The following is a 23,259-nucleotide window of genomic DNA, read 5'->3' as shown; positions in this document are numbered from 1 at the left end:
TTTGCTATTCATAGTAAGCCATTGGCTTAGAAACCAGATTCTCTAATTCTTTCATAATAAACATTGTTAGTGGGAGGGAGGCCGTTCCTGGGAGCTGAGGGCTTGTGTCAGAGTGTGTGCACGCACTTGGAGAACTCTTCACTTTACCCCTGGAACTCAGCTGGATTCTGGGTAGTGAAGGCTGGTGAGCCTAGGAGAGGACACACATGATGAGGAGGACTTTGGGCTGTGTGTGTGTGTGTGTGTGTGTGTGTGTGTGTGTGTGTGTGTGTGTTGCTGGGGAATGAACTCAGGGGCATTCTATCTCCGAGCTACACCCCCAGCCCTGTTTTTAATTTTTTTTTTCTTTTGGTGGTACTGGGGTTCCTGGAAGCCCTTCTACCTTCAGGCTACACTCCCAGACCTATTTTTTATATTTTTGAAACAGGGTCTCTGAAGCCAGCACAGCTGGCTTCGAACCTGAGCGATCCTCCTGTTTCAGCCTCCCAAGCGCGGGGATTACAAGCGTGCGCCACCACGCCCGGCTCTGTTTTTAATTTTTATTTTTAAACAGGGTCTCACTAGGTTGATGACAGTCTCACTATTGCTGAGGCTGTCCTCAAATCTGCCATCCTCCTGTCTCAGCCTCCCACATGCTAGGATTACAGGCATGTGCCACCATGCCCAGCTAGCCCCTTTCTTTTATTCTGTCACATAAACATCATATAAGATCTGTCTTAGAAAATCTGTGGTTAGTCCAGAAAAAAAGATGCTGGGGGAAAGAAGTAGATTAATCTTGTGTGTGAGGCCTGTGGGGTCCAGGAAAGGCGCCTGGATTCTCTGGAGACGAGTTTCCTGAGCTAGGCAAGCTGGAATCCAATCCTGGCTCCATCTTGCCAATGCTGGGGGAAGTACGATGAGCGTCTGAGTCAGGACTTTGCTCAGACATGATGCCCGAGGTGGTGGTTACCTGTCCTTGATGGAGTGGACATGCTCGTCCCCAAGTTCTTCACAGTTACAGCCCCAGACGGCCCTTCTGCGTCTTTCTCCTTTCTTCCAACGCTGTGCAGCTGTAACACACGGGCTGACATGGGCCTCGGCCCAGGGAGGTGAGAGGCAGCCTGCCATGACCTGGAGCAGTGTGTATGGGGAGCCGTGGAAAGACGACGTAGGCTTTGTAGCTGTTTCACAGGAGTCAGAGAGTGCGGTGAGGACTGTGCCAGGGACCATCCCAAGGGGCCCAGGCCCAATATTCTGACCTCTGATCCCTGCGCATGAATCTGAGTTTGCCTTGCTGGCCTGGGCCTGCATGCTCTCCCCTGCCCTCTTTCAAATTGGAAAAGTAGATTCAATTTAGGGAACAATATTGGGGAAGGGACATTTTGGCTTTACTGCAGAGAAGGGTCCTTCTTACCCATGACAGTGCTGTGGATTAAAACCCCGAATGCCTTTCTGTAGGGGCCAGACTAGTAACACAAAAGAAACATGTAGAATCAGGAACACAGGAGTGGGAGGGACTGCCCTTCTCTGGAGCTGCAACTAACTCCTCAAATTGTTGCTGCTGCAAAAATCAAATGTTGCTGGATCATCTAATTTTGTAAGGAGAGGGAGGGATTGGGGATTGAATCCAAGGGCATTCTATTTTAGAGCTACATAACCCCAACCCTAATTTTTTTTTTTTTTTTTTTTTTTTTTTTTTTTGTGGTACTGGGGCTCCTGGAAGCCCTTCTACCTCCGGGCTACACTCCCAGACCTATTTTATACTTTTTTTTTTTTTTTTTTTGGGAAACAGGGTCTCTTAAGCCAGCGCGGCTGGCTCCAAGCCTGTGCGATCCTCCTGTCTCCCTCCCCAAGCGTGGAGATTACAAGCGTGTGCCACCATGCCCTAATTAATTTTCTTTTTTATTTTGAAACAGGGTCTAAGTTACTGAGGCTGGCCTTGAACCTGCAATTCTCCTGTCTCAGCCTTCCAAGTACTGGAATTATAGTCACGAACCACCATGCCCAGCTAGAATCTTCCGATTTAAAAAGCCATACAAACAAACAAACAAACAAACAAACAAACAACTAGAAATCTAGATAATGATATCTCCTGATTTAAATGTTTGCTCTATTGTTTAAACACACACATACAGTGAGGACCCAAACAAACGTGTTTGCCACATGCTTGGAAAGTGAGGCTGCCTCTACTCCCAGCCCAGAGCACATTAAATGCTGGATAAACGCCTGCTGGATTAACCCCCCTCCTCCTGCTTCTGAGGTCTACTTTCCTGTTCTGGTCAGAACCCATTTTCAGCAACTGAAGTTATTGGGGCCCAGGGATCGTGACTTGATAAAGAGCTTCTAGTTCTCAGAAAGAGATTTTGCAAACAAATCCAGTTCCCACGCCCACCTGTACCAGGTACACAAGTGAATGCGGTGACAGATTATGCAGGTACACTCACAACACCTGACGCTCACTCAGTGCAACCCAGGAAACTGAGGCCCAAAGGCCACTAATAAGCCGTATAAGCAGGACCTGATTGTAAAAGCTTTTTATTACGTGCCTACTATGCTCGTGTTGGGTTCAGGCCTCCAACTCAAATGCTAGTTGTGCTCTTTGAAGTGCTATGGGTGAGAACGTGCCATGAGCCCTTTGCTTCATCCGACCCCAGCCCAAAGGCGTTTGTTGCTCTCAGATCAAGGAGCTGGGAGCTGTTCACGAGACGTCACCTCAATGCAGCCTTGCAGGTGTGCTCACACAAGGCTCCCGCTCCAGGGCCAGCACAGTCACTCTTGTTATTCATCCTCAGTCATTGCCTTCACAGGATGCCAAGCTACTCCGGGACTTTCTCTTTTTTCTTTTCATACTAGGGATTGAACCAAGGGATAGTCTACCTCCAATCTACACCCCTAGTCCTATTTTTTATTCTTTATTTTGAAAGTGCGAGTCACTAAGTTGGGGAGGGCCTCACTAAGTACCGAGGCTGGCCATGATTCTCCTGTCTCAGCCTTCCAAGTACTGGGATTACAAGCGTGCGTCGCCACACCCAGCTTGTCTGTTTCATCTCTGTAGCCTTAGAGGAGCTAGTGCATGAACTGGCGTGATAGTTTTTGACTGATGCCACTAGCAATAGTGGCTGGGCTCTAGACTTGGGGGAGAAAAGGAAACTGACATTTATGGAGTCAGCCTCTGACCCAGACACTCCACAGAGGTCAGTGTACCCATGGAATCTTCACAACCTTGTGATGTAGCCCTCATCATCCATTTTACAGATAAAGAAACTGGGACCTAGAGAGGTAAAGCGTGCACAGCCAAGAAGAGTCAAGCCTAGGTACTCTGTGCTAGAAGCCGAGCCTCTACTCTCAGGTACAGTCCTAGATGCAGCAGGCCTGATAAAAGGCTGCAGCTTTGGAGAAAGGGGACCGGAAGCCTGGGGTCCCACAGAAGTGAGAATCGGTTCTTGGAACAGACAACTTCATCCTAAACCTCAAAAGAGCTACTGCGTGCCTCTCCAGGAATGCACACAGCTATGGGAGGAAAGCTATAGGGAGGCCTCACAGCTTGAGCGCAGGTTATGTAGTACTTTTAAAGCCTCCCTCTGGCTCCAATATACACTAAATTTTACCAGCGTAAATACATTTGTGGGGGCAGCCCTCCTCAGTGCCAGACAAAGAAATGCCTCTCCTGGTCCTTTGCTTTGGCCAAGGCCCCACCACCCTAGCTTCATCAGTAATGACAGTTATCGTGAGGTGAGAGGTCTTTTAATGTGATTCTATTCCCTGAGTTTACATAATAGTCTCAAGTTCAAATTCTCTGATCCCTCTACCAGAACAGACTTCCTCCTGGAAGACTTCCCCTCTGGAGGTTAGCAATGCCCATCTCTAACCTCCTGCCACTGCATTCAATACAGGGGCTTGCCTGGCTTCTGGTCCCATTCCTCTGGGAAGAGATAGTTGTTGCTCTTGGTATGATTAACCCTATCTCTCCTGAGCTGTGAAGAGACTGGTTCAGTAGTCGGGGGAGTCCTATATTTGGAGGAAGCTGGGCCAGTGCGAGATAGCCCCTACCATTCAAAAACCCTCCCTCTAACTGGTGAACACTCTGGCTCTGTAGCCTCACAGGACAGGCCTAAGCTCTTTTATCAGGAGGGCTCTTTGAAGGCAGTGGTCTCAGCTCTAGCGTGGATTCTTCCAGACTACTATTCCTTGACTCAGTCCAGAAGACCTGGGAAAGGATGTGGAGGCTTTCCAAAACCCCATCTTCAGCCCTTGAATCAACAGCCCTAGGGGAGCAGAAAGGACGTCTGCTTTGAAATCCTGGCCCCTTCAGGGACTTCTTGAGGACTGGACCAAAGTCAGAGCTGAAGTCTGAACTAAAACTGAAGCTGGGGACATCTACTGGGGCTGCCACTCGGGTGCATCCACTGGTGCTGGCCCAGGCTGGAGCTGTGGGCAAAGGCCTTGCCACACTGCAGGCAGACAGCAAATGTAGGGCTTCTCCCCACTGTGGGTGACCTCGTGGGTAAGCAGGTGGGAGCTTCAGCTGAAGCTCTTGCCACACCTGCAGCATGTGTAAGGCTCCTGACCTGTGTGTGTGCTGGTGCCACAGCAGATTCAAACTGTCCACAAAACTCTTGCTGCAAGCAGAGCATGTATGTGGCTTCTTGCTTATGTGTAAATGTTGGGTATTTAGGAACTCTGGAGCTGTGGTAGAGGCTTTTGCCACATTCTGGACAGATGTAGGATCATTTAACCAAGTGGATGCACTGGTGTTTAGTGAACTGGGTGTATTCAGGGAAACCGTGGCCACATCCAGGACACTTGAAGGGCCGCTCTCCATCGTGGGTGTGCTGGTGCCACAGTCTGAGTTATTGGTGAAGTTCTTGCCACACTCACAGCATCTGTAGGGCTTCTCACCAGTGTGTAAATGCTGGCGGTTGAGCAGATAAAACTGTGCCCAAAGCTGTCACCACACCAGGCACAAAGGTAGGGATTCTGACCCGTGTGTGAACGCTGGTGCTGCAACAGGTTGGCACTAAGGCTGAAGCTCTCGCCACAGTCCCCACAGCGGTAGGACTTCTCACCAGTGTGTACACATTGGTGTTGGATCAGGTTGGAGCTAACACTAAAAGTCTTACCACACTTAGCACAAGTGTAGGGCTTCTCACCCATATGCACCTGATGGTGTTTAACTAGGTCCCAGCTGTGGCCAAAGGCCTCCTTGAACTCCAGACATTTTGGGGGCCGAAGACCTGAGTGGACACAGCACTGTTGGATAAGGTTGGAGCTGAGGCTGAAGCTACTGCCACACTGGGCAGGAGTACATTTTTTACCAGCTTACCTAGTGGTGCTTAACTAGATCTAAGCCATGACAGAAGCTTTTGCCACACTCTGGATAGGTGTAACACCTGTCACCCCATGCCTGTTTTGAGGGTGAACGAACTCAGGGAGGCGGTTTGTGGTCAGTCTACAATAATCGCACTAAACGATTTTGGAGACTGCAGGATAGCTGGTCTTGGTGGGGGCTTCTTTCTCAAGGCCAGAGCCTGGCTGGTAAGGCTGGCTGCCTTGGGCACAGCAGAAGTGGCCGTTCAGGCAGCAGAGTCCTATAATCCTGGGGTGACCTGGAGGCTCCCAATAATCCTGATGTCCATTCTCCTGAAGCTCCGCCCTGCCTGGATTCTCCCTAGCCACTTTTGGCACCACCGATTCCATCCCGAGTGATGAGCACCGTTTCCTAGCCAGCTCACAAGAGAACCCTGAGCAAGGCACATTCAAGACTTAGGGGTCTAGCACCGTAAACAAAAAGGTCCTTAACTCCGTGTCGCTTTAAAGAGTCGCAGCCGCACGTTCTCGGTAGGTTTAACCCTCTCTTCACTTGGACGAGCGAGAGCTCTGCATCTGCAGCCGCTGCCAGGAATATGACATTTTCTTTCTTTATTTTTTTGTGGTACTGAGGATGGAATCCAGGGGCATTCTACCTCCGATCTACATTCCCAGCCCTATTTTTCATTCTGTATTTTGAAACAGGGTCTCACTGAGTTGCAAAGGGCCTCAGTAAGTAGCAGAGGCTGGTCGCGAACCGCGATCCTCCTGTCTCAGCCTCCCAAATGCTGGGATTACATGCGTGCGCCACCGCGCCCGGCAGGAACATGACATTTTCGACCTGGCCGGGGGTTCTAGGAGTTCATGGGTCCGGATCTGGGGGCTACGACCACCGCTTGGGGGTAGCTGTGCGAGTCTGAAGAAAGGCGCTAGCTGTCAAGAACCAGCCTGGGGCAGAGTAACCAAATCACCCACAGCAGCACAGTACGAAGGCTCCACGGCCGGTGTCCGGGCCGTCGGGCGCACCAGCACACTCAGCGTCCCTAGGAGAAAGTTTCCGGTCCATCTTCGGCGAGGCGTGTCCAGCCGGGCGCCGTCTGCATATCCCAGCATGCACCGCAGCGCCTGTTCGGCTCGCAGAACGATTATCTAACTACCATTTGTCCACGGGCTTTCTGCGACTGTGCAAGAACCAGAGTTCCGGAATGGAGAACCTCAACTTCCGACTGGCCTGATCACTGCGGCGGCGCTATTTAAGAAGCGTCCGGGGAGTAGTAGCCTGGCTACGCCCCTCTCTTCCAGTTCCGCTCCCTCAGATAAGCGGCGAGGAGCGGGGCGGAGCCTTAGGCCCGAGCCAAGATGGCGGCTGCGAAACCAGCCCTCACGGACTCGCTCTCGTTTTGCCTCGCGCAGCTCTCGGCGGCCGCCGGGGAGGGACCGGGTGGGGGAAAGGACCCGGCCGCCAACGAGACACCCCTGGGCCGCGCGCTCCTAGCTCTCCGCACGCGCCACATCAAGGCGGCCGGAGGAATAGAGCGCTTCCGGGCGCGCGGCGGGCTCCGCCCCCTCCTCGCCCTGCTACGGCGAGCGGCTGCGGCGGACCCCGCCCCGTCCCCGGCAGCCGCTGGCTCCGCCCCCTCGCCGGCTGCGTCAGCGGCTTCTGCGGGTCCCTCCCCCTCCTCTGGCTCCACCTCCTCGGCCGCGCCGCCTTCCGCGCCAGTGCGCCTGCGCAAGACGCTGGACTTGGCGCTCAGCATCCTAGCCAACTGCTGCACAGAAGGGGCGTGCCGGGCCGAAGTGCGCAGACTCGGAGGCATTCTTCCTTTGGGTAAGTGCCCCGCCCCCGTTTCCTAGAAAGATTCTGTCTGGCCTCTTTTCCACTCTGGGCTTGAGCAGTGTTGAGTACTTTGTGTTAAAACCTGAAATAACGTACTTTGTAAAAGCGCAGCGCACCCTTCTCTCAAGGTTTCACGTCCCATGACGTCACTGCCCTCTATAGATTATACCCAAATTCTCCCAGATCAGATAATTACAGCCATGATCTAGGTATTGGCACTTCCCTTGCATCTGGTAAGATAGCCCCCAGAGGGTTTGGATGATTCTATTTATTATGTTTATAGCAGACAGTACCTACTGTGTGTCTGGTCCTGCGAACCACTTGGATGAGCTGGAGGCTGAAAATGTAGTGGCTCACAAGGTGGCGCGGTTAGCCAGGCCTGGTTGCGCACACCTATAATCCCAGTACTTGGGAGGCAGAGACAGGTAGCTAGCAGGTTCAGAGACAGCCTCAGCAACATAGCGAGACCCTGTTTAAAAACAAAAATTTAAAAAGTCTGGGATGTAGCTAGGAGGTAGAATGTCCCTGGGTTCAATCCCCGGTGCTGCAAAAAAGAGAGCGTGGAAGAAAGAAAGTGATGCAGTCAGCCACACCAGGCAAGTCACCTACATCTTCCAAAACTACGATTCCTTATAAAGTGAAATAATAATAGCCACGCTGCAAAATTAAAGTGGGGAGGCCGGGCGTGGTGGCGCACGCTTGTAATCCCCGCGCTTGGGAGGCTGAGACAGGAGGATCGCACAGGTTCGAAGCCAGCCTCAGCTACTTAGTGAGGCTCTCAGCAACTTAGTGAGACCCTGTTTCCGAATAAAATATAAAATAGGTCTGGGAGTTTGCCTGGAATCGTAGAAAGCCCCTGGGTTCCACTCCCAGTACCACCAAAGGAAAAAATAATAACAAAATTAAAGTGGGGAGAAAATGAAATCAAGTATAGAATGAAATCAAGTATAGAATGCACAGACTCTAAGCACAGGCTGGGTACTTGGAGTGTGTGTTGGGGGCGGGGGAGGGGGAAGCAGGAGCATTCTACTTCCAGGCTATAACCCTAGCCCTATTTTATTCTTTTATTTTGAAACAGGGTCTAAGTTGCCGAGGCTGGCCTGTAATTTTCCTGTCACAGCCTCCCAAGTACTGGGATTACAAGTATGAGACACTATCCTGGGCTACTTCGACTTATTAAAAACAAATCCCAGCTGTGTGTGGTGGCGCACACTTGTAATCTCAGCATTCAGGAGACTAAGACCGGAGAATCGTGGGTTGTGAAGCACCTCAGCTACTTAGTAAGACCCTGTGCAACTTAGACCCTGTTTCAAAAATAAAGAATAAAAATAAATATGTCTGGGGGTGTAGCTCGGAGGTAGAATGTCCCTGGGTTCCATCCTCAGTACTGGAAAGAGGGGGAAAAAAAAAAAGACAAATCCCAACAAAAGATGATTTTTTTTTTTTTTTTTTTTTTTTGGTGGTACTGGGGTTCCTGGAAGCCCTTCTACCTCCGGGCTACACTCCCAGACCTATTTTTACATTTTTATTTGGAAACAGGGTCTCCTAAGCCAGCGCGCGCGGCTGGCTTCAAACCTGCGCGATCCTCCTGTCTCTGCCTCCCAAGTGCGGGGATTACAAGCGTGCGCCACCACGCCCGGCCAAAAGATGATTTTTTTTTGTGTGTGTGTGTGTGTGTGGGTCTGGGGATGGAACCCAGGCCACCACACCCGGCCAAAAAATGAACTTTTAAGCTGGATGTGGTGGCACACGCTTGTAATCCCAGTATTTGGGAGGCTGAGATAGGAGGATCGCAGGTTTTCGGCCAGCCCCAACTACTTAGAAAGGCCCTCTGCAACTTAGTGAGACCATGTTTCAAAATAAAAAAAATAGGGCTGAGGGTGCAGCTCGAAGGTAGAATGTCCCTAGGTTTCATCCCCAGTGCCACAAAAAAGTAAAAAAAATAAAAGAACTTTTCTGTTTACCAGCGAAATTGGCGCCTCCTAGTGACGGCAATGAGAATACAGTGTACGCATCATTGCTGGCCTCTGAAATGATGCCAGTTTTGTTTTGTTTTGTTTTGTTTTTTGGTGGTACTGGGGGTGGACCCCAGAGGCTTTCTACCTCTGGGCTATACTCCCAGACCTATTTTATATTTTATTCGGAGACAGGGTCTCACTAAGTTGCTGAGAGCCTCACTAAGTAGCTGAGGCTGGCTTCGAACCTGTATGATCCTCCTGTCTCAGCTTCCGAAGCGCGGATTACAAGCGTGCACCAGCACGCCCGGCTATGATGCCCGTTTTGAAAAAAAAAAAATCCGATTGCTTGGATAAAGGAAAACATTAATATACTTAAACTTGCATAAAGAGCTTCTGGACCACAATGTGTGTGACAGGCCTGGTACACAGACCTCAATAAATGATAGGTTTTGTTATTAGACTGTGTGTGTGTGTGTGTGTGTGTGTGTGTGTGTGTGTGTGTGTGTTTTACTGGGGATTTAACCCAAGGCCATTCTACCTCTGAGCTATACTCCCAGCTCTTTTTATTTTGAAACAGGGCCTCTCTGGGCCTCTCTACTTGCCGAAGCTGTCCCTGAATCTGGGATCCTCAGCCTCCCAAGTACTGGTTTGACAGGATTGCGCCACCACACTCAACTTGTTATTAGTCTTCTCTGTTATCTGTATTCTCATTAGCCTCTATCATTCAAGTGCTGTTTTTCGTGTGTGTGTGTGTGTGTGTGTGTGTGTGTGTGTGTGTGTGTGTGTAATGCTGGGGATGGAACCCAGAGGCATTCTACCTCTAAGCTATACCCCCATCCCTATTTTTTTATTCTTTCTTTTGAAACAGGGTCTCACTAAGTTGCGGAGGGCCTCACTAAGTAGCTGAGGCTGGCCGCAAACCTGTGATCCTCCTGTCTCAGCCTTCTAAGTGCTGGGATTATAAGTGAGCACCACCACACCCAGCTTATTTTTCATTTTAAATACTCTGGAATCCACTGCTTGTTCTGGGAAGTGCAGGTAGCTGATTTGGGTCAAGACATTGTCCTTATTCCTTCTTTTTATAATATATTCCCCCCTCATTGCCAGGTCGTATCATGTTACTTCCCTTCTTATAACCTTGTGTGGCTCCCAGGGCCTTCATGTTTAAGTCCTGACCCCTTGTCCTGCCATTTGAGGCCCTTTAAAAGCTTGTCACACAGACAATAGGTACCACCTTTGAGTTCCTGCAAAGGCTGCTTTATGCCCACTGCCTCCCAGTCTACCACCTACTAGTTGTACCTGCCTACCTAGCCCTCCAGCTTGGGTATTAGCACCTTCGGAAGGCCTCCCTGACCCTCTCAAGGTGAGAGGTGACTGATTAGAAAGACCAAACTCTCCTTGCAGTGACCATTCTCCAGTGTGTGAAGACGGACAGCATCCAGAACAGAACGGCCCGTGCTCTGGGGAACTTAGCTGTGGAACCCGAGAGCTGCGGGGACATCCACTCTGCAGGTAGGAGGCCGTGAAGGTGGGGCCGGTGTGGGTCTGGGGGGAGGGCTGAGGTGTCCACCCTACTCACCCACCCTCCTCTTCCTTCGCAGGTGCTGTTCCCCTGCTGGTTGAGAGCCTGACGGCCTGCCAGGACTCACAGTGCCTGCAGAGTGTGGTGCGCGCCCTCCGCAACCTGGCAGACTCACCCCAGCACCGCCTGGCCCTTGCCCAGCAGGGAGCGGTGCGCCCACTGGCTGAGCTCCTGGCCGCTGCCCCAGACCCCGGGCTGACTTCGGCCCTAGTCCGTGCCCTCCTGGAACTCAGCCGAGGCTGTTCCAGGGCCTGTGCTGAGCAGCTCAGTCTGGGCGGAGGGCTGGGCCCACTTGTCAGCCTGGCTTCTCACCCTAAGCGGGCAGTGCGTGATGCCACCATCCTGATCCTCGCCAACTTGTGCGCCCAGGGCCTGGTCCGGCCCGCACTGGGCAATGCCGGGGGTGTGGAGGTGTTATTGGGGGAGCTCCGGCGGCGGCGGGGTCCCAGTGGGTCCAGCCTGGCTTCCCAGCAGCCCTTGGTGCGGGCCGTGTGCCTCCTGTGCCGGGAAGCCATCAACCGGGCCCGACTGCGGGATGCCGGGGGCTTAGAGCTACTCATGGGTCTGCTGCGAGACCCCCGTGCCAGCGCCTGGCACCCACGCGTTGTGGCGGCTCTCGTGGGCTTTCTCTATGACACCGGGGCCTTGGGCCGGCTGCAGGCTCTGGGGCTTGTACCTCTCCTGGCTGGGCAGCTGTGTGGTGAGGCTGGTGATGAGGAAGAGGAGGGAAGAGAAGCTGCTTCCTGGGACTTCCCTGAAGAACGGACCCCCGAGCGACCAGAGCCTGGAAGCTTTCGAAGCCTCAGGTGAGTCCTCGCCACAGGCTGGGAGGGTGGGCGATGCGTTAGGGTGGGCTTTGGGTCCACTCTGGCCCTCTGTACTACCCCTGATCTCTGTTCTGTCCCAGCAAGGTAAGGTTTTTATAGACTGTGTGTGTGTGTGTGTGTGTGTGTGTGTGTGTGTGTGTGTGTGTGTGTTTTACTGGGAATTGAACCCAGAGGCATTCTACCTCCAAGCTACACTCCCAGACAGATTTTATTTCTTATTTGGAAACAGAGTCTCACTAGGTTGCTGAGAGCCTCACCAAATTGCTGGGCTGTCCTTAAACCTCTGATCCTTCTGTCTCAGCCTCCCAAATACTAGGATTACCAGCAGACAGCACCACCACGCCTGGCTAGGACAGAATCCTTCTTGTGTTCAGTGCTTCTCCCCAGCACCTAAGACAGGGCCTGGCACATGAGACATCAGTCATTGCTGAAAGAGGTTCTATTTTCTCTCCCACTTCTGTCCCTCCACATCCCTCTTTACCCAGCCTCCTTCTTTCCCGTCTTTTCCACTTATAGCGGGAGCTGCCTTTTTTTTTTTTTTTTTTGGTGGTACTGGGGTTCCTGGAAGCCCTTCTACCTCCGGGCTACACTCCTAAACCTATTTTATATTTTTTGTTTGGAAACAGGGTCTCTTAGCCAGCGAGGCTGGCTTTGAACCAGTGTGATCCTCCTGTATCCGCCTCCCAAGCGCAGGATTACAAGCATGTGCCACCACGCCCCGGCAGGAGCCGCCTTTGAGAGCTCCCTCGCCTGGCTCTGGGTTCAGTCTCCTTTCCTTCTGCAGGTCATGGCTGATTTCTGAGGGCTATGCTGCTGGTCCCGGAGACATCTCACCAGACTGGTCTCCTGAACGTTGTCCACTGCCAGAGCCAACAGAGCCAGTCAGTCCCACCCCGGGCAAGACCACGCCGGGGACTCCACGCACGCCGCGCACGCAGAGCTGCAGCCCCGCCACTGCGGCCGAAGAGCCCTGGGGCCGTGAGGGGCCCGCGCTGCTGCTGCTGTCTCGCTTCTCCCAGGCTCCGGACCCCAGCGGCGCGCTGGTGACTGGCCCAGCGCTGTGTGGCCTGCTGGCCTACGTGACAGGCTCACCCGGCCCGCCCAGCCCACGTGTCCTCCGCATCCTGGCCCGCCTCACCTGCAACCCTGCCTGCCTCGAGGCCTTCGTGCGCAGCTATGGGGCGGCGCTGCTGCGGGCCTGGCTAGTGCTCGGGGTTGCACCAGATGACTGGCCTGCACTGCGCACCCGGCCTGCACGCCGGAGCCAGCACCGAGAGCTGGGTATGTGTGCTGGCTCCCTGCCTGCAGGAGAAGCCTGTCCTCCTCCTGTGCTTCTAGGGGCCCAGAACCTCGCCAGAGTGCTCACCTGCCCTCCCCCTGTCCTCTTCAGCCTGCCGTCCGAGCAGCCAGCCACCAGGCACTGGGGCTGCGGAGAACGGGTGGGCACTGGGCTCTCCCTCTGCTCCACAGCCCCATGCGGAGGGAGTTCTGTTCTATCCTCTCTGCATGCCTGGGGCCCACGTAACCTGACACCAGGTTTGGCTCCCAGCTCCCTAGAATTGGGCCTGTCTGCCTTGCTGTACCCACACTACCTTTGGCTCTGCCTGCGTTGTCTTTCTATCCTGGGCTCACCGACTTGTGAACGCACCGTGTCCCACCTGGCCCTGCCGCCACATCCAACACTGCCAGGGACTGCCCCATCTCCCGTGCCCTGACCACAGACAGTTCTCAGCCTTGAGGGCCCAGGCCTCGCCCTGGCCATCCTGCTTTCTGTTCTGGCCCTCGGTTTCCTTTGTCTTAACCCCCTCCCTCCGGGCCCTGCAGCCATCCCCTCTTCCGCTGCCTTGACTGTGTGTCCTGAGGTTTAAGGGGCCGGGGTCCACTCTTGCCCCTCCCGCCCCGTTCGCTGACGCCCGCTCCACCTGACCCGCTCTGGTCCCTGCAGGGGAGATGCTGCTGCAGAACCTGAGCGTGCAGGCTGAGTCGCCCTATGGAGTGGGGGCCCTCACCCACCTGCTGCTCTCAGGGAGCCCTGAGGACCGCGTGGCCTGTGCGCTGACCCTGCCCTTCATCTGCCGGTGAGCGGGGCAGGGCTGTCTTACAGGGGTCGGGGAGCAAGTCCCACCCCTGTCCACTTCTAAAAGACCCCCGTTTCCCCTGTAGGAAGCCCTCTCTGTGGCGGCGGCTTCTTCTGGACCAGGGCGGCCTCCGTCTCCTCCTCACGGCACTGACTCGGCCAGCTCCGCACCCGCTGTTCCTCTTCTTTGCAGCAGACTCCCTCTCCTGCCTCCAAGGCCTGGTGTCTCCCACTGTGAGCCCAGGACCACCTTCTGCAGTCTCCTTGGACTTGGACCCTCCTTCCCCTTGCCTCTATGAACCTCTGCTGGGCCCAAACCCGGTCCCAGCTCCTGACCTGCACTTCCTGCTGGACTCAGGCTTGCAGCTCCCCGCTCAGCGAGCTGCCTCGGCTGCTGCCTCACCATTCTTCAGGGCCCTGCTATCTGGCAGCTTTGCCGAAGCGCAGATGGACCTGGTGCCACTGCGAGGCCTGTCACCCAGTGCAGCCTGGCCCGTCCTGCACCACTTGCATGGCTGCCGGGGCTGTGGGGCTGCCCTGGGGCCCGTGCCCCCTCCAGGCCAGCCCTTGCTGGGCTCAGAGGCCGAGGAGGCCCTGGAGGCTGCTGGCCGCTTCTTGCTGCCTGGGCTGGAGGAGGAGCTGGAAGAGGCAGTGGGCCGCATCCACCTAGGTCCCCAGGGTGACCCAGAGTCGGTGGGTGAGGTGTTCCGCCTGGGCCGGCCCCGGCTGGCTGCCCACTGTGCACGCTGGACACTAGGGCCAGGACAGTGTCCGAGGAAGCGGGCCCTGGCCCTCATGGGGCTGGTGGAAGCAGCAGGGGAGGAGGCAGGGCCCCTGACCGAGGCTTTACTAGCCATGGTGATGGGGATGGAGTCAGGGGTCAAGGGTTCCTGTCTGAACTCTTGATGACCTCTGGGAGAAGACCCAAAGATGGGTTGGCTATGCACGGACCCTCCCTCGGAGTGGCACGAGAGGAGGCTGAGCAGAGGAGTCGTCATCGAGGACTGAGGAGAGGATGGCACTGGACCAGGATGGTCTGAAGACCCAGAAGTGAGAAGCCAAGGCCAGCATCTGGGCCACCTGGGCGTGGAGCCCAAGAGGAGAAGAGCCCAGGGCCCTAGGTGCTCAGCCTGGCCCAGCCCTATGGAGTTGAGATTAAAAACTTTGAAATTGGAGACCACTCTTGGTGTTTCTGCCCACTTTCCTGTGGGAGTACCCATCCCCTCCACTCACCAAGCAGGGTCTGTCCATGCCTTTGTGTCTTGACCCCGGCCGCCCTTGACAGAGCCCAGTGGTACCTGGAGCCCTGGGATAGGGTGGACTTCCCGGGCTCCCCCTGGGATGTGGTTTTGGGTCCCAGGGGAAGGAACCCACGTCCTGCTCACAGGGCCTCATTGCTAAGACACAGCCACCAACTGGACACAGGCGTTGGGCAGGGCTGAGAAGGTTGTGCCGGAGGAACACTGTGAGCGTGGGGAAGTGTCTAGTGCCTTGGTCCATTTTTATCTCTTGGACCAGATTTCTTAAGCTGTCTGCCTAAAGGAAAACCTGCTGTGTTTCCAGTCTCTGAGGGCCTGTTTTCGTCCTGTCCAGATGGCGCCTAAGCCCTGTGCTGGCTTTCAGGTGGAGGAAGGGCCCACATTGCTTTGGTTTCCAAGGCAGAGTCTCCGTCACCCAGCTTCCGGAACCTCAGCCCCTAGGGTAGCAGCCTGGACTCTGCCTACCGGGATCTGCTTCTGGGGAGCCCAGAATGCCACTTGCTCTTTCCCTTCTTCTGTGGCTCTTGGTCTAAGTCTCTCAGGCCATACATCAAAACCATGCAGAGAGCGTTGAAGAAATGTTGATGCTAGCCAGGTATGATGGCTCACACCTGTAATCCCAGCACTTGGGAGGCTGAGATGGGAGGATTGCCGGTTTGTAATCAGCAACTTAATGAGACTCTCATCAACCTAGCAAGACCCTGTTTTGCTGGGTGTGCTTGTAATCCCAGCGCTTGGGAGGCTGAAATAGGATTGCACAGGTTCAAAGCCAGCCTTAGCTACTTAGTGAGGCGCTCAGCAACTTAGTGAGACCCTCTTTCCAAACAAAGTATAAAATAAAACAAAGTATAAAATACTGGGTCTGGGAGTATAGCCCAGAGGTAGAAAAACCCTTGGGTTCCACCCCCAGTACCACTAAAAAAAAAAAAAGACCCTGTTTTCTGTATTTATTTTTGTGTGGTACTGGGGGTAGAACCCTGAGGCATTCTACATCTGGGCTATAACCCAGCCTTGTTTTGTTTTTTGTTTGGCAACAGTCTTTCTAGGTTGATTAGAGCCTAACTACTTGCTGAGGCTGTCCTCAAACCTGTGATTCTCCTGTCTCAGCCTCCCAAGTACTGGGATTACAGGCATGCGTCACCATGCCCACCTGACCCTGTTTTAAAACAAAAATAAAAAGGGCTGGGAGTGTAGCTCAGGTAGAATGCCCTGGGTTCAATCCCCAGTACCAAAAAGAAGAAAAGAGCCAGATGTGGTGGTGCATGCCTGTTATCCCAGTGCCTAGGAGGCTGAGTTAGGAGGATCTAAGATTCCGGAACAGCCTTGGCAACTTAATGAGACCATTTCAAAAAAATTTTTTCAAAGGCCGGGCATGGTGGCACACACTTGTAATCCCAGTACTTGGGAGGCTAAGACAGGAGGACCACAGGTTCCTGGCCAGCCTCAGCTACTTCATGAGACTCTGTTTCAAAATAAAGAATAAAAGCCAGGCCAGGCGTGTGGCACATGCTTGTAATCCCAGCATTTGGAGGGTGGAGACAGGAGGATTGTGGTTAATGGACAGCCTCAGCTACTTAGGCCCTTTGCAACTCAGTGAGACCCTGTTTCAAAATAAATAATAAAAAATGGGGCTGGGGGTGTAGCTTGGAGGTAGAAGTCCCCTGGGTTCCATTCCTAGTACTACAAAAATAAAAATAAAGAGTAAAAGATAGGGCTGAGGGTATAGTTTGGAGATAGATTGTCCCTGGATTCAATCCCCCGGGACTGCAAAAAAAAAAAAAAAAAGAGAGAGAGAGAGAGAGAGAGAGAAGAAAAGAGAGAAAAAGAAGGAAAGAAAGAAAAAAAAACCCCAGTAAAATTGGACTAGGGTTGTAGCTCTGAGGTAGAGTACCCCTGGGTTCAATTCCCAGTGTCAAACACACACACACACACACACACACACACACACACACACACACACACACACCCCTGACACCTTCCTGATTGAATTGGACTGCCAGGTGCCCTGGGCATCAGTATTTTTAAAAAGTTCCCCAGGCTCTGACTTGCTCCTTGAGGTGCTCAGGTCTGTCCACCAGAGTGGCCGCAGGACAACTGTCCGTCTGTGCCAGTCTCTGAAGTGTTGTGTTCTACCTTGATTTCTCAGGGTTGGGGCCAGGAAAGGCAAGCCTTCTTGTTCCCTGTCTGGGTCTGTCTTGCTTTCTTTTCTTTCATCAGTATCTTGAGAAAGGGCTATTGTGAAGCTGGCCCAGGCCACCTCAGGGTTTGGGGGGCAGAGGGTCTCTGTCTTGAGGGCTGGAGATTTGGCCTCTGAGAGAGAGAGGATTTGGCCCTGAATCTGCAGGGGCTTGGGCCTGGGCTCCAGCTGCCCTGTTCTGTTTCCATCTTGGAGGAAAGGTTCCTACCTTAGGGTGTGTGGGTGGAGTCCCTGTGTCTGTCCTCTCTAGCTCTGAGAAATGTCTTTGCATCTGCCTAGTATATTTGCCTCTTGGGACCTCTGTTTATTTAGCTGTCTGCCAGGATCTCCAAGGGAAAGTCTCTGAACCAGGAGAGGGAGAATATCCTTAGAACATCACTTTTGTCCCCGACTCAAAGATTCTAGGAATGCCCTGGGGTGGGGTGGGGGGGTCTGTAGATCTCGGGTCCTGGCTTTGGGGTGCGTGCTGGGGCCTCCACTAGACAGAGACTCTAGCGCTTGGTCTGGAAGAGCCAGCCACTTTGCCTGGAGCCCTGGCTGCCTGGGGCTCCTGCAGCTTAGGCCAACGCCGGGGTGTGGCTGCCTCCGCGGCAGGCCAGCGGGCTGGGCTTGGGTGGGCCCTGGTGCTCCGTTTCTTCCACGCCCCCAGCCCGGGTCCCCCCATCATCGCCACCCCCCCAATCCCCATCCCAGCGGGTCCCAGCTTCCTTACATGGTCACGGCCCGGCTTCCAGCTCCCGGACGTCCCCCCGCCCCCCGCCCCCACCGGACACGGCCCCCGCCCTGCTCGTCCCGCGCCGCCCGCCCGCGCCCCGCCATGGAGGACCTGGGTGAGTGGGACCCGAAACCCGGGCCCCCAGCTTCTCACCACTGCCTGCACCCGCTCCCTACCCTTGCGCTCCCCACCTCTCCCATCCCTGTCTTCCCACTAAGGCTTCGCTGCCGCGACTCCTTTCCCACTCCACGTCCCCCTTCCTGCCTCTCCCTTCCTGCCTTTCCTGGGCTGGCCGCTCCCTCCCTTCTCCCTCGCCCCGCTCCTTCAGTCCCGGTTTCAGCGGAGGGACGCCTGCACTCGGAGCTCTGGGAAGGGAGGGGTTAAAGGGGCCTTAGCCTGGGGACTGGGAAAGTGTCCGGGAGGGAAGAGTATGACATCAAGTTTTGGAGACGAAAGCCGGCCAGCTGGATTGTGCCAGGGCTTTGGGAAGGAAAGAGTTAAGGGCTCCTAAGTGTAGTAGAGGTCTAGCCCTCGGGTCAGGGAAGAGAATAAGAAATGAGGAGTTCGGAGATGCTAAAGAGAGGTCCACGTTCCACCAAGATGCTCAGAGATGTAGAAGGGCCAGGGGCTCTTAGGTTCTAGAAGGGAAAGCGTTCTAAGCACCGGGATCGGGATCGGAATCGGGATCGGGATGGTGTTTAGGGGCCAGAAAGAGGACTCAGCTCTCCCGCCCTCCTTTTTTACTGAAACTGGGGCTGGAAGGCATAGCCTTCCATGGGAGAGAAGAGGTTCCAGCACCCTGGCAGTAGAGGGCGCTGGTCAGCAAGGGTAACTGGCATTGGGGCTGGGAAAGGCAGCCAATCAGAGAATTGGTCCCAGCAAACTCACCAATGAGGGTCGGACCCGGTGGGGTGTGGGCCAGGCTGGGCGGGGCCTGTTTAGATACGGGAGGAATTAGGGTGGCTAATGAAAGAATCCATCAGGAAGCAGGGTGTCGGGGAGACAGCCAACTGGGTAATTTAGAGTGGATCCAAATTCAGCTTGAGTAAAAAGAGCTGGAAAGGTGGAGAGGATGAAGAATCAGGTGGCGGGGTTTGTGCTAGACGCCCAGGATGAACCAGTCCGGGTGTCTGGTCCTAGATAATATTCCTCGCTCCCTTCCATCTCTCTGCCTTGACCTGGCCCTGTGTTTCCTTGATCTCTGCTCTTCATACTGGCCTCTGCCTTTTCCAGGATTGCCCCCTCCGATCTCTCAAGTCCCTGTCTCTGCCCTAACCTCAACCCCTAGATCTCTCACTCGAGGGCCTCTCCCTGCAGATGCCCTGCTCTCTGACCTGGAGACCACCACCGCACACATGCCACGGTCAGCGGCTCCAAAGGAGCGCCCCCCAGAGCCACTCACACCTCCCCCACCCTATGGCCACCAGCCGCAGGTGAGATCAGCCCCTAGGATCTGGGGAGGCCATTAGGGAAAGGGCTGGCCTGAGCTAGGAGAAGCAGAGCCTGTGAGGGGCAGAGTCCAGGCCTGCCACCCCACACATGTGTCTCCTCTCTGTAGACAGGGTCTGGGGAAGCTTCAGGAGCCTCTGGGGATAAGGACCATCTCTACAGGTAAGAGGCCAGGGACCTGGGGCTTGGGGAAGAGGAAGCCAGTGGAGGCTCAGGTGAGGAGGCTGGGATGGCCCACCCCTAAACCCAGGCTCCTTCCCTGTTTCTCAGTACGGTATGCAAGCCGCGGTCCCCAAAGCCGGCGGCCCCTGCGGCCCCTCCGTTCTCCTCTTCCAGTGGTGTCTTGGGCACTGGGCTCTGTGAGCTGGACCGTTTGCTTCAGGAACTCAATGCCACCCAGTTCAACATCACAGGTACCAGGGTTGCCGAGACAGACTTGGGTGGGATTGGGGCGGGGCGGGAACTCCACGAAGGAGCATTTAAAGGGACACAAACAGGGTAGGTGGGCTGCGCACGGCCCCTCATACTCTTCTCTCATCTTTCCAGATGAAATAATGTCTCAGTTCCCCTCTAGCAAGGTGGCTGCAGGGGAACAGAAGGAAGACCAATCCGAAGACAAGAAAAGGCCCAGCCTGTGAGTTTGGAATGGTTGGGAGGGCTGGGAGGTAGCTGATGAGTCCTGGATGTCTGAGCTATTAGAGGGAGCGTTATTTACTGTCGAGGCTCCAAGATGATACAAGCTGTGCTATTTGCAGCCCTCCCAGCCCATCCCCTGTCCTCCCAAAGCCTTCGGCCACCTCGGCCACGCTGGAGCTGGATAGACTGATGGCCTCACTCTCTGACTTCCGTGTCCAGAACCATGTGAGTCTGGCTGGTGCGGGCTGGTGTCAAGCTGTGGCTCCCCAGCCCATTTTAGAGCCTTCCACATCTGAGACCTTGTTGACTCAACTCTCCTTCCTCCCAACTGCAGCTGCCAGCCGCAGGGCCAACCCAGCCGCCGGCGGTGAGCTCCACAAATGAGGACTCCCCATCCCCTCCAGAGACAACCAGCAAGGGCAGCCTGGACACCATGCTGGGGCTGCTGCAGTCTGACCTCAGCCGCCGTGGCGTTCCCACACAGGCCAAGGGTCTCTGTGGCTCCTGCAATAAGCCCATAGCTGGGCAGGTAGGTGGAGCCCTGGGAGAGGGGAGGCAGATATCCACAGACCCATCTTTATTGAAGAGAAATCCAAGGCTCTGGGATTTTCCCTTTTAATAAACAACCATATGTAGATATCACTTCTATTTTATTGTTTATAATCTTAAAAACATTTGGTTCTGGGAATTGAACCCAGGGTCTTCCTGCACTGGCTAAGCATGCACTATATCATTGTGCTATACCCTTAACCCACTATTTATATTTTATAGACAAGGAAGCTGATTCTCTGAGTCACACAGCAAGTGGTAGGGGTAAAAAAATCAACCCAGTTACTATACAGCCCTACTATGTGTCGATAGTTTCTATTATGGTTCTTGTACGTGCAAGACACTTTATTAGCTCCTTTTCCAATCCTCATCTCACAAAAGGCTCATTGGCTCCACCGAGCATCTCTGAAGCACCCACACAGACCCTTCCCCTGCAGTCTGGCCTGGGAGCTCAGGCTCTTGGCTTATGGTCTGAGCAGGTATGATTGACGGAAGCTGGGCCCAGTGGTTTACCTGGTACCACCTGACAGATAAAGCACCTGATTCCCACCCCACAGTTGCCCAGTTTTAGCAAAGTATTTTGGTGGCATTATGACTTCTATGGGATCCAGGCATTTTTGTCTTCATGGGTCTGTTCCTCTAACTAAGAAAATTATGGCCACTACTTCTCCTCCTCCTCCTCCTCCTCCTCCTCCTCCTCCTCCTCCTCCTCCTCCTTCTTTTCTTAATAAATTATCCAGGTATGGTGGTGCACACCTGTAATCCCAGTACTTGGAAGGCTGAGACAGGAGGATCAAATCAGCCTCAACAAATAGACTCTCATCAACCTAGCAAGACCCTGTTTCAAAATAAAAATAAAATAGTGCTGGGAGTGTAGCTCAGAGGTAGAATACCCGTGGGTTCAATCCTCAGTACCAAAAAACAAACAAAAAAAAAGAAAGAAAGAAAGAAAGAAAGAAAGAAAAAGAAAAAAAGAAAAACCTCCTCATGAGCCGCCAAAAGTACCATGGGCCCTATGCTCTGTGCCCCAATGTGCCCTGTGGCTAATTCAACCTGGAAGCAAGTTGTAGACCTGGGTTGACTCTCCACCACTTACAAGTTGTGCTACCTTGAACATTAGAATTTTCATCCTGATTTTTCAGCGATAAGCCTTGAAAAGTGCCATGTAAGCCTTAGCTCCCCGGGCACCCAGCAGTCTGAGGGCCACTCTGACCCAGACCACACCCCCAACTCTCAGGTGGTGACTGCTCTGGGCCGCGCCTGGCACCCGGAGCACTTCGTTTGCGGTGGCTGCTCCACGACCCTGGGAGGCAGCAGTTTCTTCGAGAAAGATGGCGCCCCCTTCTGCCCCGAGTGCTACTTCGAGCGCTTCTCTCCACGCTGTGGCTTCTGCAACCAACCCATCCGACACGTAAGCCCCACCTGGCCCCTTAGAGCCCCAGTGGGATGATCCTTAGCTGGATTGGTCCTGCCCACCCACCTCAGCCCAGCCCCTTGGCAAGTCCACGGGCCCCCTGGACTCCGCTCTCCCTGGCTCCCAAATCCCTGGTAGATCTTTAGCCCCTCACACCTCTGCCCAGTCACCCAGGTCCCAGGTGGGAGCAGGTGGGGAGAAGGGAAGGGACCAGAGGGCCACACTGGTCTCATTTCATCCCCGCAGAAGATGGTTACGGCCTTGGGCACCCACTGGCACCCAGAGCATTTCTGCTGCGTCAGCTGCGGGGAGCCCTTTGGAGAAGAGGGTGAGAGCTTTCGACACGCGCCTAAAAGGTCGCAGGTCCCCTGGACACACCACGCCCCAACCCTTCCTTCCTCCGGAGTCCTCGGGGCCACGAAGTTTCTCTCGTCCTCTTCTGACTCTACCCTCACCCACCCGTGGGTTCCCATCCCTTTGCCTGCGCACCAGACCCCATCCCTCCCTCCCGGCTGGCGCCGCAGCCTCAGATCTTTGGCGGTCAGCAGTCCTGGCCACGCCATTTCTTTCGACCCACTCGATTTCCGTCCCTAGGTTTCCACGAGCGTGAGGGCCGCCCCTACTGCCGCCGGGACTTCCTGCAGCTCTTCGCCCCGCGCTGCCAGGGCTGCCAGGGCCCCATTCTGGACAACTACATCTCGGCACTCAGCGCGCTCTGGCACCCAGACTGCTTCGTCTGCAGGGTGCGCGGGGGCGGGGCCGGGGGCGGGGCCAGCGGCCGGGGCGGGGCCAGCGCTCCGGGCACGTGCCTCTGGGGGGCGTGTCGTCTCCGGGGGCGGGGCTTCGCGGCGGGGGCGGGGCTGCGGGTCACGGGTGGGTTATTCAGCTACTAACGCGACTTGGCCTGGGCCGCTGACTCATCCTTTCGCGCTCTCCCTTCTGCAGGAATGCTTCGCGCCCTTCTCGGGAGGCAGCTTTTTCGAGCACGAGGGCCGCCCGCTGTGCGAAAACCATTTCCACGCGCGGCGCGGGTCGCTGTGCGCGACGTGCGGCCTCCCGGTGACCGGCCGCTGCGTGTCGGCCCTGGGCCGCCGCTTCCACCCGGATCACTTCACCTGCACCTTCTGCCTGCGCGCGCTCACCAAGGGCTCCTTCCAGGAGCGGGCCGGCAAGCCCTACTGCCAGCCCTGCTTCCTGAAGCTCTTCGGCTGACCGTGCGCCGGCTCGCCTTCCCTTCCGAGAAAGGCCGAGTCCTCCAGACCCCAAGGTCCTGCACCTGGAGCTGGGGGCTGGCCCGGCGCCCCGCCCAGTGTGGCCCACCCCCTGGAGAGACCCGCCCACAGGTACTTCACGTTCCAGGCGGTCCCGCCCATCCCAAGCCCACACGCCCCAAAGGGGATCTTGGATTGCTGAGAGATCCCGACTGAGTCCACCCTCTATTCCTGCCCTTTGAGGGAGCCCCCTGACCGGAGG

At 54.9% G+C, this 23,259-nt stretch overlaps 2 protein-coding genes across 3 annotated transcripts; both read left to right on the top strand.

Annotated features, from left to right (window-relative positions):
• Positions 1–6,594: 6,594 nt before the first annotated feature.
• ARMC5 (armadillo repeat containing 5) lies at positions 6,595–14,465 on the top strand (the record flags this gene model as incomplete). Its single annotated transcript, XM_080702800.1, is given in 7 exon segments — positions 6,595–7,114; positions 10,486–10,593; positions 10,683–11,469; positions 12,275–12,771; positions 13,436–13,568; positions 13,654–14,443; positions 14,445–14,465. Coding segments are annotated over 7 exon segments (2,805 nt in total). The 5' UTR covers positions 6,595–6,645.
• A 4,595-nt stretch (positions 14,466–19,060) lies between these two features.
• Positions 19,061–22,998, top strand: TGFB1I1 (transforming growth factor beta 1 induced transcript 1; the record flags this gene model as incomplete). Of its 2 annotated transcripts, none has more annotated exons than XM_080702669.1 (10): positions 19,061–19,171; positions 19,297–19,349; positions 19,524–19,600; positions 19,734–19,821; positions 19,943–20,048; positions 20,158–20,352; positions 21,610–21,783; positions 22,033–22,114; positions 22,381–22,529; positions 22,732–22,998. In XM_080702669.1, exons 1-10 carry the CDS (start codon positions 19,094–19,096, stop codon positions 22,996–22,998), a joined length of 1,269 nt encoding a protein of 422 aa, XP_080558795.1. In that variant the 5' UTR covers positions 19,061–19,093. The 2 variants fall into 2 exon arrangements, with proteins under 2 accessions (XP_080558795.1, XP_080558794.1); XM_080702668.1 differs by having other exon boundaries at positions 19,079–19,171; positions 19,458–19,600.
• Positions 22,999–23,259: the final 261 nt, after the last annotated feature.

This window comes from Muscardinus avellanarius (genome assembly GCF_963383645.1).
Source record: "Muscardinus avellanarius genome assembly, chromosome: 10".
Taxonomy (NCBI): domain Eukaryota; kingdom Metazoa; phylum Chordata; class Mammalia; order Rodentia; family Gliridae; genus Muscardinus; species Muscardinus avellanarius.
Note: the sequence above shows the minus strand (reverse complement) of the source record. Positions and strands in the feature narration are given on the sequence as shown.